This window comes from Pungitius pungitius, chromosome 18 (assembly GCF_949316345.1).
Source record: "Pungitius pungitius chromosome 18, fPunPun2.1, whole genome shotgun sequence".
In the NCBI taxonomy this organism is placed as follows: Eukaryota; Metazoa; Chordata; class Actinopteri; order Perciformes; family Gasterosteidae; genus Pungitius; species Pungitius pungitius.
Window position 1 is genome coordinate 6,960,868 of NC_084917.1, and position 20,018 is coordinate 6,980,885.

At 44.6% G+C, this 20,018-nt stretch overlaps 1 protein-coding gene across 3 annotated transcripts in view; it reads left to right on the plus strand.

Annotated features, from left to right (window-relative positions):
- unc5cb (unc-5 netrin receptor Cb) overlaps positions 1–19,964 on the plus strand; it is a 104,231-nt gene extending 84,267 nt beyond the window's left edge. Inside the window, exons 8-17 of one of the 3 annotated variants that reach the window (XM_037484191.2) lie at positions 3,422–3,478; positions 6,023–6,214; positions 7,754–8,116; positions 9,853–9,940; positions 10,068–10,239; positions 14,655–14,888; positions 15,488–15,637; positions 15,729–15,893; positions 16,747–16,925; positions 17,917–19,964. In XM_037484191.2, the coding sequence (XP_037340088.1) occupies positions 3,422–3,478; positions 6,023–6,214; positions 7,754–8,116; positions 9,853–9,940; positions 10,068–10,239; positions 14,655–14,888; positions 15,488–15,637; positions 15,729–15,893; positions 16,747–16,925; positions 17,917–18,076 (1,760 nt within the window). In that variant the 3' untranslated portion in view covers positions 18,077–19,964. The remainder of the gene's footprint in view (positions 1–3,421; positions 3,479–6,022; positions 6,215–7,753; positions 8,117–9,852; positions 9,941–10,067; positions 10,240–14,654; positions 14,889–15,487; positions 15,638–15,728; positions 15,894–16,746; positions 16,926–17,916) is intronic. The other 2 variants (XM_037484192.2, XM_037484193.2) reach the window with 2 other exon arrangements.
- The last annotated feature ends 54 nt before the right edge of the window (positions 19,965–20,018 follow it).

Genomic DNA, 20,018 nt, shown 5'->3' on the forward strand with positions numbered 1-20,018 from the left:
TCTCATCGACGCGCCGTGCTTCACATGGCCGCATAACACTGTGTCACCCTGTCTCTCACTCGCCGCGTGTCGCTCCGCTCATACATAAACAAAAAGACGCGGAGCGCCTGCCTCTGTTTTTTTTTTTTTTTTTGGGCTGCACTCCGTCTCTTTATTTGCACATTCAGATAACACAAAAGCTGTTGGGTGAAAGTGACACAAAAGAAGAAACCGCGGGACGTCTTTTCTAGTGACAGCTCTGCTGCAGATTTAAGTATATGTTTAAAAAAAAAGGACTAGGCCACATTGGGAAGTGCTCCAAGTAATTATACTTGTCACAGGCTAAGCATTTTCGAGTTATATTTGAAATAATAATAAGTGATTATATTGTTATTATGCAAAGGGAGGGTCACATCTACTGAGCTGTTTTGATTACTACCGTGATTTAAAAATCTCTGGATTCCTTTGGTCCAGTGAGAGGAATCTCGGTGGAGTGTAGACTTTCTCCTGGAAATGACACGTCTAATCTAATCCACACAACAGTCTCCAGCATGCACCAACCTTTCAAAGCCGGTTTCTGGTACATTAAGACATGCAGCTAACGAGCCTCTCCCTTATTATACATTCACCGATTGGTGTCATTGCTCTGATGCACGTGAGCGTGTTTCCTGCAGTAATAAGAAGCTACTTGGATAAGTATTTGATACCTCGAACTTTATCTACTAACAGTCTTTTGCCTTCTGTTTTGTGCCTACAATGAGAATAATAATAAGCGGAAGTGGGTGAGAAGGAGGTATCTGGGTGACTTCAAAGTAACTCAGTTTACGGAGAATTCTCTGTCTCGTTTAATGAAGAAGATTCTCTCCAGTAAACATCTTTGAAGGTGTTAGACCCCCACACACTGTCACAGATGCCTCCATTATGCACATAACCTACCGCAGATGGCGAATGTGACACTAATAATATAACAAAGGCTGTGCTGCTGGATTTTCGAGAACTTGATGCAACCGGCCGTCACCATGTGCGGCCGACGCGAGATTGCGCCGCACTAAAGGGTTGTTAGCGGCTACCTGCAGTGCGGTGTCGACATGATGTACTGTGGGTTACGCTCGACATCACACCAGGCGACCGATATGCATCTTCAGCCACGGATAAATAATGGATATTTATGCGCCTGTCAAAAGGAAAACGCCTACTGTGTAGTGTGTTCTTACGTCTGGAGGCCCGGCCGGAAACTGTGACTTCCGTACTAGAAGATGTAATTTCACGTTAGCATTAGAGGAGCGCATTAGCTGATTTTATAGCCAGGGGCTGAAGGTCCACAGTGTATAGAAACATCAGGGAGCAATCTATAAAAACTCTTTTCACTGCTCTTTGTCTTATTTTATTCCTGCAACTCAGCCCATGACGGAAGCATAAGTTCTTGGTAGATTGATGGCCGGCTTGCGGAGAGCATAAAGCCATAATGATATAGATTTAGGATCGTTTCAGGGATTGATTTTTTTTTTTTTTTCTTCTTTTTTTTTTTCAGAAGCTAAAAGGGTGAAGCCACTTATGTCAATGCTAATGACCATTTCCACTAGCATTTAGAAGAACGGCCCCATTATCTAAAAGCTCACATTATAGCAAATATGATTGGGAATGGAAGTTGTGTGCAATCTGAACTCACCTCGGACTGCTGATCTGCTCCCTCCAGTGCACAGCTCGCGTCGGAGCAAACACGTGTCTGTGGATTCCCTTGCAGGTTGATCTTATTTTCCGTTGTTTGGATTTATTTAAATTGGAAATAGAACTTGAGATACTCAGACTCCACCGCTGCACAAAAACACAACTGACCCGAATCAAAAAGGAGATAGTTGTATTATAAATTACATTGCACCTTGTTTATCACATTTAGACGGTCGGGGAGTTCGGGGGGGTTTGGAGTTAACGAAGTTTATGAATCTACAGATTGATCCAAAGAGGTTGCACTCTGTCTGTTCGGATAGAACTTCCCAACTCTCGACACAGGAGCACAGTTTTCACTGTTCGCGTTGTTGTGCGCTCCCTGTGTGGTCCGCCCTCCCCAATTCGAAGCCTTCGGGAACCCTCCTCTCGGACATGACATTTTCTTGACTTATTGATGGAGAGAAAGCGCAGCTCATACTCCAACCGGGGCAAATGCTTTATTGCTATCAGACAACCGAGACAAGGAAATCATCCTTTTATGGTTCTCTTCATCCAAGAACACGAGATTATTTACACTACGGTGGTTGAAAAGTTTGGATTTGATATACATGTCTGTGGCGTATAATTACACATTTCAGGGAATGTAGATTACTAACCAAAAGAAGCAGAAAATCAGTTTGTCCACATGACAGTGTGCTTCCCTGAGAATAAAAATAGGCTACATTCAAGGAAGCCATGGCTGAAACCCAGACAGTGATTTCCTGTCCTACGAGTCCCCTCTTCCTCCCCAGCTCTACGCTGTCAGGGAGGAATAATCTTTGTCTCTGTGGGGCTCTGAGGTTTCCTTGGGAGGCCACCCACTGATGCAGGCTTTTACTCTCGCTGTACTGTAGACTGACGGATGAATAGAAACTCTAGCGGACGGGTTCAAATGGGCCATCAGTTAGACTGACCCTGACATTCATATATATCCCCCGCCCCCCTCATCCCCCGCCCGCTCCGGTCCCAGCCTTCCCTTGCCTGATTACATGAACACACCAGCTCCATCTATCAGGCCATTGATTTTCCTGTCGGCCCACTTGTCTCCCCGTGGCTCTCCCCCTCTCCAATAAGGAATTCATTGTTTGTATAGATGTTTATGGACATCCCGGGGAGGCCGAATATCGTGTCCCCCGGCTGCCATTCCATGCTGCTTCTCCTTCACCCCCCCCCGCCCCCCCCCCAAAAAAAAGAAGCGAACCAAAAGCTTGATCGCGGCCCCAAAACCACGCGGAACATTTTTCACCTTCTTCTTCTTTGACCTCTTTCGCCTGTTCCTGCCTTCCTTTGACGGCAAACCAATGTTTTCCTTTCTTGGACTAACCTCTACATCCTTCTTCCAGGGACACGAGCAGGGCCGTTGGTTGTGTATTTACTGTGTTGTTGGAGTCCACGCTTTATCAGTCCCTCCGTTCCCCCTCTGCCACCTGCCAGCATCAGTCCTGCTGCTGCTAAGGCACTAAGCCCAGTTGATGGATCGCACCAGTCCCTCTCAGAAGCTCCATGTTCCCCCCGGTTCCTGTCATCCATCTCTATACTCGGTACACAGAGCGGGAGAGGAGAGCCCAAATCAAGAGAGATCGCTTCCTCGTGTCATCACTCCTGCTCATGAGTTTGTTGCTGTCTCATTTGTTGAGTTTGTTTTTCTGTTAAATTTGATTTTCATCATCCCTCTCCCGCCATCCCTACACCTCCCTACTCCTTCTCCTACCCACAATCTCTACCTCTCCTCAAGGTTCCTTGTATCAGAAGTCCTCTGAGGCAAAAGACAAGAGTGATTTTGGAAGTTCATGTGAGTTATTGTTTTTATCATTTATTTTTTAAATTCATCATTTCTACATTCTTTCTCATGTGCGTCTTTACTCTTCATTGAAAGGTTTTACGGGAAGTTTACTGTCAGTCATCTTCCCAGATTAGAAAAACATGTATTATACTGCAAACAAGGGTGTTTTTAATTCTCTGCAAAAAAACAAAACAATACAACAAATGTTGGCCCTTGTCCTTTTATTTCCATCTTTGTTTCATTACTTCTATTCTGTTATGTTTTACTTGCAGATAATCACCTCCGGCATTTTCCTTTTTAATTTCCGCTCTGCCATGTCTCATAACGTGTCTCTGTTGGTCATCTGTTGTCCATCCCGACACTCTGCCTCGTCAGGATTCAACCCGCTGTTCTCAGCGTATTCCTCGAATATTCCGCTCTCTGTATTTCACCCTCCTCCTGTAAATCTCTGCCTCCTTCTAGAGAATGAAGTGTTCAATAATCCCTTTCATTTCCATTTCTTGTACTTTTTCCCCTCTCTCCCCGAGAATGGCTCATGTTCAAAGGGATGTATTAATCTAAGTGATACATTTTAATGCGTACACTGAGCAGGTTGCAGGCTTTATCATCAAAGCGCGGATGGGAGATTGTTCGACTGAGAGGGATATATGTTAAATTACTGGAGGGATGCTTGGCAGAAGAAGCACAGTGAGATTACATTTTCAGACTTTCGTCATTGGCTCCCTGCTCAGTGTTCGGTCCACCGTGTTTGTGCCACAAGAAGAACTAGAGGCCTAACATACATGAGGATATACCTTTAAGCTCCACTTTAATGTGATGGCTCAGTTAGGGTTACATAAAGAGAGAAAGGCCACACACAAAATGTAAGGTGGAAATTAAGTGTTCCCGCACCTTTTCAGTTGCGGCCATTCAGTTTATCTTAACTCCATTTTTTTTTTTCTCAATTTCTACGTTGATACAGAGAGCAATAATGAATGCCCCGCTGAAGGTCATACCCATTTTTAATTGGATAGAGATTCTCTCAAAGCATTCAATGTAATGTATTTTAAACTGACTTAGATTTGAATGATGAACTTGTTCTATTGGATTTAAAACCTATTCATCCAGCTAAATAAACATTAAGTCCTAACTATAGAAAGTGAAGCTGCACTTACTCTTGGAGATTAATGATGTGCAAAAAAAACACAACTCATGGCTTTCGATTGTCAAAAAAAAACCTCTCCCTTATCTTGCGTTTTTTCCTTCTTCTCCTGCTTTGTGCACGAGAACACCGGAGACGCAGATTGAGTGCCATCTGTGTCCCTGGGACAATTTACACAAATGCTCAGCATCATGCGTGTCCTGAAAGTGCTGTCTATGCACCTATGGCTGATGCTGCCATCTGCTGGTGCTGATTCTCTTGTATTTGCCTACTCAAATGATCCAACATCTCTCTGTTGGAATAACTTCATCCTCTCAGGAATATTTGTCTTTATACTATACCATGACCATCACCAATGTGCATTCATTGTTTCAACAACGCACACATACAGGCTCACGCAAACGCCTTTTGGGATTCCGCTCACTTTAAAGAGAAGTTTCTCCCCTTTAGTGAAGATGGAGAACATTCTTTACCAGATACTACGGAAAGTTCAGACTGTGAGTAGGCATCCGTTAAAAGGTCTCCTCGGTAATGAGTGCCTGTCAGAGTCCGTGTTTCCGAGAGCCAACACATCCACGCCAGGCCCGCTAATCACAGAGGTTACTCCAGCTGGAAAGTGGACAGAAAGACTCCGGGAGGGAGACGGAGATGAAAGACAATTTGAGAAACGAAAGCTAATGTCGAATGTCTAGATCTTATCTCCAGTGTGTAAGAAAAAAAAGACCAAGGCACACTGAACTCTAACACACAGCGCAGTAATTTGAAAATGAAAACATTTTCATCTCTGTCGTCAGATTTTTGGATCTGGCTTCTGAGTCGGCTTGTTAGGACAGCTTGTGTCATCGGGTTGCACTGGAGCAGCCTTCCTTATTAGCTGCATTCATCATCATTATATATATTTCATTTTCTTGTTTCTAGTTGTCTGTGTGACGCACGGTGCACAGGCCCCTCTAACACACAACACATCATGACTCTTGCATTTGTCTATCAGCAAGAGCTATTTTCTGCCTTTTGGAATATAGCATCAGCAACAATCGAATGTTAGATGGCCAAGCTGGGAGGCGAAAAAGGGCAGGGATGTGTGTGACTCACTACAGTACATGCATCATTATTCTTTGCACTTTTGACCATTGGGACTGTCCATTATTATTTATTCATCACCCAGATAATTTGCCACTGCGGGCCGGCATTGACCACCCAAAAAAATAAAAAATAAACTGTATGCATTTATTTCCCAGTGGATGGTTATTAATATCCTGCTCAATTTTAAACCAGGATATTAGTCTGCTGATAATGCCCCTTACCACCATCGCATACTGAGAAAGAAGGCTGTTGATGTGAACTCATGAGATCTTAAATGACAATTTTTTGCTTTTTCTCTTTTGTCTCTCCTCCTCCTCCTCCTCCTCCAGTGGCCCCGAGTACAGACGACGTAGCTCTGTACGTGGGTATCGTCATAGCGGTGATCATGTGCCTGGTTATCTCCGTCGTCGTGGCGCTCTTCATCTACAGGAAGAACCACCGCGACTTTGACTCTGACATCATCGATTCCTCCGCCCTCAACGGAGGTTTCCAGCCAGTCAGCATCAAGACCGCGCGCAAAGGTGGGTCCCCCGAACGACTGAATGGTCATTTTGATGTGTGTTTGTCTGCCCGTGTTAGTGTGTATCATCACATGCTTTACGTCCTGTTTTCACATTGATACACGATGTCCGTTACATCGCCTGAGAGTTAGTTTGTGAACATCAGATAGCACTAGGGCTATTTATCTTTTACATTTTGGTATTAAAATGCCAGTGATACAATATTATCCTAACTTAACTTAACTTAAATCCGTATGTATCTGATTGAAGCATCAGTAAACCAGACAACACATTCAGCCGAGCATTTGACTGTAGTTTTTTTTCAACAGACACATTTCAGTCCAACCCACAGCATTGATCTGGTGAGAAAAGTTTGACTCATCTGCTCTGACACGCGTGTTAGTGATGCTGTGAATGTAAATGTGCCCTTTTCGACTGTAGAGGTGCAGGAAGCCTGTGAGGGAAATACAGACAACATGTTTTTGCGGGCGAGGTGATGAAAGGATTTAAATGCTCGTTGCTGTGATGGTGGACCGATCTATGCCCCTTCATTAAGGCTTAATAAGGCCAGTCTGCATGGCGCATATTAAACTCTAATTAGATTGGTGACGCATGACTTAAAAAGAAGATGCAGACCTGAGGACAGGCAAGACAGCGGTGCACCAGGCGGATCGGAGGAATTGCGCCATAAAGGAAAGCTGAGAAAAATAATACTCTGGAAAAAGGACCAAATCTTATTTTAATGTTCCATATCTGTCACTGTTGGAGACACACGAAAGACATTTACAACAAAAAGCAAAAATTAAAACATAGTTTTAATGCTTCAGACCTGTGATTAAACAGGTTCAATTAAGAATATTTGTAAAAAGAAAGGTGTGTTTATATATATATATTAGGTTATTTATTTTTGAGCCAAAAAGTGTGTTTTTGCTTACTTATTGAAAAAAGGCTTGACACAAGAATACTTCAATAATTGTGACTACACCTAAACTACCATTCCTATATACGTAATGTTTTAGATCACATAAACACTACAACCCATTTATCCAAAAAAGAAGAAAATAGACAGATGTCCTTATTTTACCCTTTACCCCTTTTGTTAACACTTTGTGACATTTATTGACATCTGCACCGTGCAGAAACTTTGTGGCGGAGGAAAGCAGAGAGAGGTCGGAGGTAGTGGAAAAGCTGGAGGACGCAGCGCTGCCATCATTCCACCCACCCGCACTCACAGCACAGCTATTGAACATTAGTCCTGGTACCTTTCGGGGAAACCGAGCGCTAGTGATGCCATCTGTTTTCTGGTGAATCACAGCTGCGCCCTTTAACTCCTCTGACTGAGTAATGTTTCTTGGTGGGGAAGGAGACCTCCCTAACGATTGAAAAAACAAAGTCAGGCAGCAGCCCTTCTGATGGCCGCCAACACTTTATTTCCTCGTGGCTGCGATGGCGTTAAGTTGTTTTCCCACCAGTTGGAAAAAGCGGAGCGACGACCGATCACATGACTTCGCTCGGCACGACATTTCCTCTGACCGATCTCCCTTCTCTGCTCCTCTCCAGCGGATCTCCTGACAGCGCCCCCCGACCTGACCTCGGCGGCCGCCATGTACCGCGGCCCCGTCTACGCCCTGCACGACGTCGCCGACAAAATCCCCATGACTAATTCCCCTCTGCTGGACCCCCTCCCCAACCTGAAGATTAAGGTGTACAACTCGTCGGGCCTTGTGACCCCACAGGATGACCTCGGAGGGGAATTCGCCTCCAAACTGTCGCCCAAGCTGCCGCACTGCCTGCTGGACAACAGCGACTGCACCATGGGCCGCCGCGCCCAGACCCAGACGTTGCTTCGTGCTCGGGATCCGTCCTGCACCGCGCTGGGCTCCTTCAGCTCCCAGGGGGGGCACCTCATCGTGCCCAACTCAGGTGCTGTAGCGGACAATCAGAGGAAGTTTGTCGATCTGTGATTCGTTGAATGCTCACATGTTTAAACAGGAAAAAAAAATAACTGGTTGCATCTTTCAAAAGATGCAGAGATATGCATCATGCAAAGAGTTGAAAACTAAATTTAAAACTAAATGTTTATGATTTTTTTGCACATGCACAATAAGAGATCATAGTAGGTGATGACATTCCCACCCTTTATCTGATCTTTCCCTTAAAGATGCCATGTTTTGGGCGTCTCCGAGTCCAGACTTTTTCTTGGGTTTGAGCTGTGACTTTCTGCTGTCTTCATGTGGCACAAAAATCAGGCAGGCTGTGGTGCTTCCTCCTGGTTTCTGTCTCTGTGCTTTGTTACATCTAGCAGAAAGACAACAGTGGCATTGATCTTTTTAGCAAGTCTTTGTTAGAAAGTGAATACTCATATTTCTCAGTACACATTTTGATGGCGGGTACTTGAGACGGGTACATTTCTGAAAATGTGGAAGAAACTGCACTGAAACAACAGTACAAACTATGTCCCAGATGTATAAGATCTCAGCAATCTCTTTGCCGTCTTTGCCAGGATTAAGGTCACGTCACACAGATGTGACCGTAAAACAATACGCCAAACCATATGCAACTCATCAAGAGCGTTGACTTGACGCAGTGTGACGGGGTTGACGGATACCTACGGTGTGTGCAGTGGAAGTACTGACATAGAGGCATACGGTTTCATGCAGCTTACATTAACCGCGCTGTCCTCACTTCAAACACATGCGGTAACGTGCCAGAAATCCATGTTGACAGGCAAGAGGCATTAAAGGATACACCGACTCCTCAAGTTTCTTAACTTTTGCTTTTTACGTTTCGATTCCTGTAAAAATGTTTCTCAGCTGCTTGCGCTCAGCCACCTCATCATGTTACATAGGGAGAGGGAAGAGAACATTTGATATTTGATCTGTTTGTGAGTCTGGGTAATGAAATATCTTGTGGCACCGGCAGTGTGGCGGTTTTGGTGTTTTGCATCTTAAAATGCATTTCCTAACTCTTTTGAAGCCCTGCTTGCGAGGGAGAGTGGCAGTTCGACAGACGTCCCCGTGGCAGAGCTGTGATTGCCTCGCTAGGTGGCAAGAGGAGCTGTCTGTCACCTTTTTTAGAAACTTCAGCACGAGGACGTGGGAAAATCAATGAGCTATCTGAGAAACCGCCGCAGAGAGAAAATGTGTGTGTCTGTGTATGTTTCATTGTGTATGTGTGAGCATTAGGGAATGTGTTGGGTGGGGGAGGGGCAGGGGGGGGGTCCCAAACCCCCTGCATTGGACAGGACATCATATCAAATCAATCCGAGATGGAAAAATGTAGATCATGCTGGCTGCAGCATTATGAGAATTTTATGAAGAGCAGAGAGATCATTGATTTTAGAAATGAAATGTCACACCATTCCCCCAGTGCCACAGGAGAAGGCAATAAACTGCCTTAGTTGTTAAGAGGGAGTGTGAGGGGGATTGGGCTTATTGCGTATCGCTCTATTATTAAGATAATATCACTGTGTAAATAGGCATATATAATACTAATATATTTTCCGTTTTTTTATGCTGGTCCGATGTGTCTGAGTCTCACTGACTCTTAACAGAAGATGCCCAGTAAACACCTCCATGACAACGTAAAAAAAATCCTCCGGTCTAAGCTGACAACTCCCGACTCTTCATGTGTACCTTTTTGTTTGCTGTGCTCCCCAGGCGTGAGTCTGCTCATTCCAGCGGGGGCCATCCCTCAGGGCCGAGTGTACGAGATGTATGTGACGGTCCAAAGGAAAGACAACATGAGGTACGTCGGTGCCCCGGAGCCGTGGTTTACCCCTGTCGACTCCGCCCACGTCGCTAACCGCTGTTTGTGTGTGTGTGTGTGTGTGTGTGTGTACGTGTGTGCTGTTCTCTTCTGTGCACCACTCCAGGCCCTCGGTGGAGGACGGCCAAACGGTGCTGAGCCCCGTGGTGAGCTGCGGGCCCCCCGGGGCCTTGTTGACCCGGCCCCTCATCATCACCATGCACCACTGCGCCGTGTTTGATGGCCAACAGGATTGGCTGATCCAGCTCAAGAGCCAGTCACAGCAGAGCCACTGGGAGGTGAGCTGTGGTGTTGGGAAAAGCTAAATAGTCTAATGGCAATAGTGGAGGAGGTGGAGGGGGATCAACTTTCACATTCAGAGCTGAAATATAAAACCTGTGATAACGGGCTGGGACATCTCCCCCCCCCAAGAGCTTTTCTTGTTCCCTTTCATGAATGCCTATTTTGGTCTGGGTGCGCTGTTGTGCATCTGTGTGTGTGAGTCTGTGTGTTATGTTTTTGTGTTTTTGGAAGCCTGCAGGTTGCATCATTAACAGGGCTGGGGATGATAAGTTGGGTCGCTGAGGGCAGCAGAGGGAATTCGCCGTGCCGATCCCCTCTCTCCTTCGCTTCTTCGCTTTTCCTGTCTGTCACGCAGACGCACAAAAATTACAATTGCCCCAAACAGATCATTTGGAACAACATCATTACAAAAAACTGCTTTAAATTTCATCTCTCTCCCTGAAAATGTGTAGTACACCTGCGGTAATAATACGTGAGATTTTTGTATAGCCACCTGCCATGAAAGCCTTTCTGAGTAAGCTTCCATGTGGTTCATAACAAACTCTCATGTGTGAGTGTGCTGAGGCGTTTTTAAAGAGTAAGGTGGCTCAAAGTGTAGAAAACCTCAAGCTGATCAAATGTGTAACAGCAGGGCTTTACATGAAGAAAATGAAAAAACAGTAGAAAGAACAACACATTCCTTTTATTAAAAATGTGGATTTTGGTCTGTAAAGGCTAGGGCTTGAAATAACAATACATCTATTTGAAGGGGAAACCATTGCTGGCATGGGTATACAGCTAAATGTTAAAGCATACGGGAAATGCCACCTTTTGAAGAAAAAACACAGCACCTGCCTGTATCTAATATATCTGTCAGTTCATTGAGTGGTGGCTCAAATACCATCACTTTTAGGAAGCTGATCAGATGATACGACTTATGAAGCAGAGAAAAACTGCCGGACTGACCCCACGTGCCTCCTCGACGTTGATGAATTACTCCGAGACAGCCAATAAAGCTCAGTGTGAGCGGCGTATTTTCAAGACAGAATAATGTTGATGAAGGGCAAAACTGGGAGGGGCCAAGTGTCTGTGAGTGTGTGTGTGTGTGTGTGTGTGTATACAGTCTGATGCAATCTGGAGGTAACCAATGGTGCCACTGGTCAGTCAGGGTTCTGTTTTTATCCGTATGAGCTCAAAATCCCAAACAAAGTCTAGAGTATTTGATGAAGTGTTATTGGAAAATGTTGGGATGGACATTTATCCGTATTTCATATATTGGAGCGGATGTGATTACACACTTGCTATTGATTATAGCCCTGACCTGTCAGAAATGCTTGTAATAATACCGAAAGCAGGGGCAGCTTCCTTTTATATGAGCTTGTCTTCACCCTGAGCTTCCATGCTGCATGGGAGAATTATTGCTTTAAAGGACATCCTCTGTCAAAGTGTGTATTCATAACAGCAGAAATGAGAGAGAGATGAGAAGTGATTCCTACCAATCAATATATATGTATATGTGTATATACACTTACCGGCCACTTTATTAGGTACCCCATGCTAGTAACGGGTTAGACCCCCTTTTGCCTTCAGAACTGCCTCAATTCTTCGTGGCATAGATTCAACAAGGTGCTGGAAGCATTCCTCAGGGAGTTTGGTCCATATTGACATGATGGCATCACACAGTTGCCGCAGATTTGTCGGCTGCACATCCATGATGCGAATCTCCCGTTCCACCACATCCCAAAGATGCTCTATTGGATTGAGATCTGGTGATTGTGGAGGCCATTTGAGTACAGCGAACTCATTGTCATGTTCAAGAAACCAGTCTGAGATGATTCCAGCTTTATGACATGGCGCATTATCCTGCTGAAAGTAGCCATCAGAAGTTGGGTACATTGTGGTCATAAAGGGATGGACATGGTCAGCAACAATACTCAGGTAGGCTGTGGCGTTGCAACGATGCTCAATTGGTACCAAGGGGCCCAAAGAGTGCCAAGAAAATATTCCCCACACCATGACACCACCACCACCAGCCTGAACCGTTGATACAAGGCAGGATGGATCCATGCTTTCATGTTGTAGACGCCAAATTCTGACCCTACCATCCGAATGTCGCAGCAGAAATCGAGACTCATCAGACCAGGCAACGTTTTTCCAATCTTCTATTGTCCAATTTCGATGAGCTTGTGCAAATTGTAGCCTCAGTTTCCTGTTCTTAGCTGAAAGGAGTGGCACCCGGTGTGGTCTTCTGCTGCTGTAGCCCATCTGCCTCAAAGTTCGACGTACTGTGCGTTCAGAGATGCTCTTATGCCCACCTTGGTTGTAACGGGTGGTTATTTGAGTCACTGTTGCCCTTCTATCAGCTCGAACCAGTCTGGCCATTCTCCTCTGACCTCTGGCATCAACAAGGCATTTCCGCCCACAGAACTGCCGCTCACTGGATGTTTTTTCTTTTTCGGACCATTCTCTGTAAACCCTAGAGATGGTTGTGCGTGAAAATCCCAGTAGATTAGCAGTTTCTGAAATACTCAGACCAGCCCTTCTGGCACCAACAATCATGCCACGTTCAAAGTCACTCAAATCACCTTTCTTCCCCATACTGATGCTCGGTTTGAACTGCAGGAGATTGTCTTGACAATGTCTACATGCCTAAATGCACTGAGTTGCCGCCATGTGATTGGCTGCTTAGAAATTAAGTGTTAACAAGCAGTTGGACAGGTGTACCTAATAAAGTGGCCGGTGAGTGTAGAGTCACATATATCTAGAAAGGTGTGCATACATACATATACATGTATATCAGTTATGTAATGAGGAACACGTGGGGGCTTTCTGCTTCAGTAAATCTCCTGCAAAGATCCGTCCTCCCACGCCTCAAAGACAAAAAAAATCCCTGCGGATGAATGCAGTCACAAATTTGTGAATTATGAATGCTCTGTGAATAATTGTGTTTGCGCCTGCACACATATGTATGAAGCAAAAGCCTACGTTTCCACTGTGTGTTCTAATTACCCCCCTATAAGGAATCCCAGTGCCATCCCTTAGGAGCAGTTGAAGAGTCTAATGATCAGCCATAATGCTGCTGTTAAACGGCCTAGCTCACAATAAAATACTGTAATTCCTCTTCTGTCTCTCATAATAGGCTGAGTTAAAGCCAATGTGCTGCTCACAGGAGTGTTTGGATTAGAGAGAGAAGGGGGGGGGGGGGGGGGGGGGCGGGTGGTCATATCAGTGCCATTACGGGGGTCAGCTACAAAGGGTCCAGAAAAGTCTTCTATGACCTCACACACGCTATGACAGGGTGTTGCACATAAGTAATAGACACTTCTTTAAAGGGCACAGCTTGTGTGAAAAGCCGTGACCCCCCCTCCTCAAACCTCCTTAAACCGTTTGAGGCCACAACTGAAAATCATCATTTCACTTCCTGGGCTGGCCTAAATTTATCAGAATTGATCTCATGGGAATGACCATGCTCCATTCCAGCGTGGAGCATGGGATGAAATGGATGGGCTTCACACCAAATGATGGGATGAATGCTGCCTGTCAATGTGTGCGCTGCATAATGGGTTAAAGTCCTGATTGCACCTTGCATGGCAGCCCCTTACCATCAGTGCATGAATGTGTGCGAATTGGTGAATGATGACACTTCATGCACTTTAAGTGGTCTGAAGACTTGAAAAGAGCTGTACAAGTACAAGTCTATTTACCATTAATTGAAATGAGCCGATGCAAGCCGGTGTTTTGGTCCATTCTGTGGTAGACATTGATGTGGTGTCTTCTTTGTCCAGGGACGTTTTCCCTTTGATTCCACGTTGTACGACTTTCAGTTCAGCAGCAGTATCCAAACTGTTTGAATAAATTGACAATCATCCCATCTCATCACTATCCTCGTCTCAGCTCTAACTGTCTTCGCGGTTCAATGGAAATTGCTGCCTTACTCCTCCTTTTGATTGAAATAGTTATAATAATTCACCCGCTGTAAATTGTATTTTTACATGTCAGTCATCTGACGCGAGTCGTGAGACCTCAACCCATTTGAATGTTCAAATTTAAATTCCCACTTCAAAGGCCTATATTAGTAAATAAAGTTTCTCAGGGAAAAAAATGGGGTAATGAAATTTTTCTTGTGATGTAAAAATGTCAAAGTAGCTACTTGGCCAAAGTTTGTCCGTACCAGATTTCAAAACTCGACCAATCAGAGTAAGTCTTGTGAATTTATTAAAATCTGTGTTTAGCTATTAGCTAATTAAACGTTTGAAAATGACCACTGTGCCACAAACAAGTTCCCTGGAAGAATTTAATCATTAGTAATATGACGATAATGGAAAAAAAGTCAACAGGGTCGGATTTATAGCATTATGAATGCTTTAACGATCTATTTTTACATTGTGAAACCCTTATTTCTACGTGTTTGGTTTTCCCTTTGCACGCGTAGGACGTGGTGGTGGTGGGAGAGGAGAACTTCACCACGCCGTGCTACATCCAAATGGACGACGAGTCCTGCCACATCCTGACCGAGACACTCGGCACCTCCTGCTTAGTGGGCCAGTCTCTCAGCGCTTCAACAACCAAGCGCCTCAAACTCGCCATCTTCGGGCCCGTCACCTGCCCCGCCATGGAATATCACATCAGGGTCTACTGCCTGGACGACACACAGGACTCCCTCAAGGTGAGCGCGCAGCCGGCTGCACGCCTGGAGCCGTTCCTCGGTCTCCGTGGCTGCAAAAGGTCATGTAGCAGAAAGGAAATGTTTTGTTTGTGTGTGTGTGTGTGTGTGTGTGTGCGGGCATAAACGGCAGATGAGCTTTGGGAGGCGGAAGGAGAAGTCATTGTATCCGTGTGTCACAACATGCATTTGTAAAGCATGCTGCTCCTAGAAGGGTGTAGCTGCCGACACCTTTGTCCCTCTGCTCTGCTGTTGTCTCCCTCTGTTTGATACTTCCATCCTACCTACACGGTGGGGAGATAAGGACGGATTATTCTACTGAGCGGGGATATTAAACACGGTTATTAAGTTTGGGGGCGGGTAATGAACAGCGATCGGGATCCTGCCGCAAAGGCATAGAAGTTTGTTGCAGATGGCTCGTCCTGATCGAGCTTCTTAAAGCCCGGAGGGACAGCGATGAATGTACCATCATCGCTGGATTACCATGAAAGCGTTCATAAGAAACTGCTGTAGCAAACAACAGTTTACAGTGACTCAATAGTAGCCCGGCATGTGTCACGTCCACGTGGTTTCAAAGGGGGGGGGCGTGTTGGTGTTTTCAGGAAGTCCTACAGATGGAGAAGCAAATGGGCGGGAAGTTGTTGGACGAGCCAAAGACGCTCAACTTCAAGGACAGCACCCACAACCTGAGACTTTCCATCCACGACGTGCCCCACACGCTGTGGAAGAGCAAACTGCTCGCCAAGTACCAGGTAAAGTCGTTCATGCGCCTTTTCAGCGAAGGACAACAAACTGCTTTAGAGACGCTCGCCGACAGCTGACTGGACCTCGTCCCCTCCGCAGGAGCTCCCCTTTCAGCAGGTGTGGTGCGGCTCGCAGAGAAACCTCCACTGTTGCTTCACCCTGGAGCGGTTCTCTGCCATCACTGTGGACCTGGCCTGCAAGATATGCGTGCGCCAGGTGGAGGGAGAAGGACAGATCTTTCAGTTGGACACCACGCTGTCAGAGGTGAGCTTTGCACCGGCGGAAATTCTCCTTTCAGCTGTAACGCTGTTGTGTTGTCAGCCTCCCTGTTTGTCCCCGTAAACCCTGCATATAAAACGGCATTCAGCTTCATCATGAATAACAAAAATGCATGCGGTTTGTTGTGCTCGGTTTGACACATACTGTAACTAGAGACGGGACCTTCTCAATCGGGTTAACTATACCTCATATGAATGAAATAAACTGTGTGTAATGTAGATTATGGTTTCCTTCCCTCTACGTTGTGAGAGATACTTGAATGAATCTACCCTCTCTACTGCGTCCTACTTTTGCAGAGTTCACAAAAAGACTGGCAGGGTGTGAGACGTGAAGTCTCGACCCTACGGCCTCCATATAGTCCCGACAGGCCAGTGTAGAGCACAGGGGGGGATAATCACCCTCCGGTCGTGCTGCACTTGTTTCACAAAGGCCATCTGGCCAGGAGGATAGAGCTTGAGGGATGGCGGGCGCACTGTGGCTTTGTGCTCTGTAATGAGATGAATTACAGTACATGCAGTCCAGGGCTGCAGCCCTCCTTGACCTTTCTTCATTTGTCTCTGGTTCCTTTAGCCAGACCTTCCAGAAATGTAATCCTCCACATGCAATGCATTTAGAATCCGTCACTGCCATCAATAAATTAATGACAATAAAAAAAAGAAAAAATGCAAAGATTTTATACAACCTTGAAACAGAATGTTTCTGTGCAGCGGGTCGATATTGAGATACATTAGGGTTCATTTTGTGGAACGTGACGTTAAATGATGCACATACTGCACCATTCTGTGTCCCTCCTTCAATCTCTCTCTCTCTCCCTCTCTCCCTCTCTCTCTCCGTGCAGGATTCCCAGAGTATTGACACGTCCCTGCTGGACCCTGCCAGTAACATCACCACACTGGTGGGGCCCAATGCCTTCCGCATCCCAGTCTCCATCAGACAGAAGTTGTGTGGCAGTCTGGACGCACCACAGACCAGGGGAAACGATTGGAGGATGTTGGCGCACAAACTTAACCTTGACAGGTGGGCGGGGAGGAACAAGGCTGCCTGAGAGAGAAGAGGAGTGACTTTAAGATTGAGAGTCCTAATGGTCACAATCTGGCCTTTTTTCAAGGGAAAATGAAATAGAAAAAAAAGACAATCTCGCTATTTCTCAAGTTGGTAATGTGCAATTTTAGCAGCCAAATGATTTATTTTCACTAGAATTGGGCAACAAGATAACAGCGGGAACAAAATGTAAGTTCTTCTGAGGCAGTGTGACTCATTGTGATAAGCATCTGCCGAATTGAGATTAATTGAGTTTGACTAAACTCAGACAGACGCAGAGAGAGATCGAGATACGAAGACACTTCTCCTCTCAAGACGTCACCCATGTGTCTTTGATGATCGCGTGTGTGTGTGTGTGTGTGATGGAGATACAGTGTGTGTCCAAGTCCCAGCTCAGCGGGGGGGGGGGGGGGGGGGCTTATCACAGGCAGCAGCTGTAGAATGACGACCAATGATGGAGTGTGTAATGGAATTTTTCATGTAAAAATCCAGCACAATTCAAACTAATAACTTTAAATGATTTGATAATCATTGTGAATCCTTCCCAGCGGTTTGATAATACTGCTCATAATAAGTCATTATAATTGAGTCGGTTTATCATGTAGTTGCTTATAGCCTTATGTAGTTGTCACTTTACTTAAGTCATGATATACCATGTTATAAATGCTTAATATTTGTATGAATAATTATTGAATTTCAGTAAATGGAAAACTAAAATCTATAAGTTATTATGACGTATCCCGGGAGTTAGAATGAGAGACTCATGAATCAGATTCTTCAATCACTGTCGTATAAAGGGATCAAGCATTATTGCACTTAAGTCTCTTAAGTTGTCCTGCATTAATATAGAAGTCTTTAAATACTTTCTACCATCTCAATGTGCTTATAATGCATTCTAGCCATGACCTTCCCATTTGTTCCTTTTTTCTTCCATCCATCTCCCTCTTTGTCACAATCATTCCCTCAGGTACCTTAACTACTTTGCCACCAAATCCAGTCCTACGGGAGTGATCCTGGACCTGTGGGAGGCCCAGCATTTTCCCGATGGCAACCTGGGTCGCCTGGCCCAGGTTCTGGAGGAGATGGGGCGCCACGACAGCCTTGTTCCTGCAGCGACTGAACACTGAAAGCCGCCCACCATCGATTGCGACATTCCAGGGAAGAAGTAGACCCGAAAATGAAATGTGAGCGGTGGATGCCAAAAAAGCAGGCGAGTCATTTTGGCGTCCAAGATGACGAATGCAGACACACACTCCAAGGTACTGTGTGTGGAAGCGTGCACAGCGAGAGAAGAAAAAAGAAAGCGTGAGGTCTACTCAGCTATGACCCAGTTAAACCTTGGCAAAAAGGGTGTAAAAACTTAGAGGGTAAACAAGAATTTCTGTAATTTCTCTCTCTCTCTCTCTCTCTCTCTCTCTCTCTCTCTCTCTCTCTCTCTCTCTCTTTCTGGTACAACGACTTGATATATTTGGCTCTTGTTTCCTTGGAAACAGCTGTCCGGTTATCCGGACAGACTGCGTGTGTGCGGATGATGATGCGCTCGCCTCAGACAAGTGTCTGAGAAGTGAGATGCTAAGGTCAAAGGAGCAAAGAAAACACTGCTCGGAATCCCTCTCACTCTCCACAAAACAGTCTCCATAGCAACATTACGGATGGGTATGTGTCCTGTGTTAACATAGTATTTAATAATATGCCTATTTATACATATCTTTTTTTGTATTTTATGCTGCCTGTAAAGGAATATTTTTCTGTGTCCGCGCATTTTGTTCCCAGTTCCATTATGTCTGACTGTACCATAGCACCTCCAGGTGGACCCTTGCAGGAAGGACTCCTTTATATGTACAGAGGGAAATCAATAACGTAACCATCTTACAAATTTAGCCTTGCTGTCGTAACTACTTTTAATACTTTTTATTCATGTCATGTATAATTAATGATTTTCAATTATGTGTGTTTCTTATATGTGATTATTTTTTAGATCTTTTTGATAAGTTGCATTGGTTCAGATTTTTATTTTCTTTGCATGTTTATTATTGGGTCATTTGGCTAATTACATACGTTTTCCAACCCCTAAATAAAGGGCGGTCGAGATAATATTCCCATGCCAAATAAAATACATGATTAATGTTGACGATTCGTATGTTGTTCAAGATGAAATCATCTACGTTAAAGAAACCAATCAGAGAAGCAGATACTTTACAAAGGGGAATAAATAAGTATATTTTTGTAGGACCAATGCAACTGCTTTGTACCAAATAATTGACATACAGTGTATGAGGTCAAATAGAGGGTGGTCATCAAACTATCACACATCATATAGAAAGTATCAATTATTTTGTCCAGAACTGAACTACTGTCATCCATCATTTCTGAGTACAGACTCTTCAGACTTCTGAATTTGAACATGACTGACATAAGCCATCGGTGTTTTGAGGACACGGAATGATTTCATCAAAATATCTGCTAGTTGTCTGCTAACGTTCCCTTGATGCAGCAGCACTTGTGACTGTGACCAAGTGTTCTTGTTTGGCTCTTGGTTTTATTTTGTTTTTTTAATGGCAGTTGTCCCAGTTATTGTAAAAGCGTCTATGCAAACTTTGCATCTTTATGAAACAATCTCAACATTCTCAGCCTTTTGCATTCCCTGGTTGTTCTTCAGCTTCACGGTTATTATTATGTATAGTGAGAATGTAGCCTGTCTGTTTCTGCCATTCATGATGTTCCTCTCAACTGCTTGCATTTCATCTGTCAAGTTATTGTACAAAGTGTAAGAAAGAATTTTTAAGACTTAATAATAAATTATATTTATATGCAACATTGAAAACGGAGCATGAGGATCTCATTTGTTTCAGTTCAACGTAAACAGGCAAGCTTTTAGTATAGTATAGTTCTTTTATATACTCACAGTTAATCACATGTTTGGATCAAATTAGGAACTTGCCTCAGTGGGATCGTCGTCAGGATAATTAGATTAAAACACATTTAACAATCAGCAAGAAAATAGTTAACAATATATGAGGGAAAAATAGACAATAAGGGAGAGCAACTCTGAAAGGCAAACATAATTCC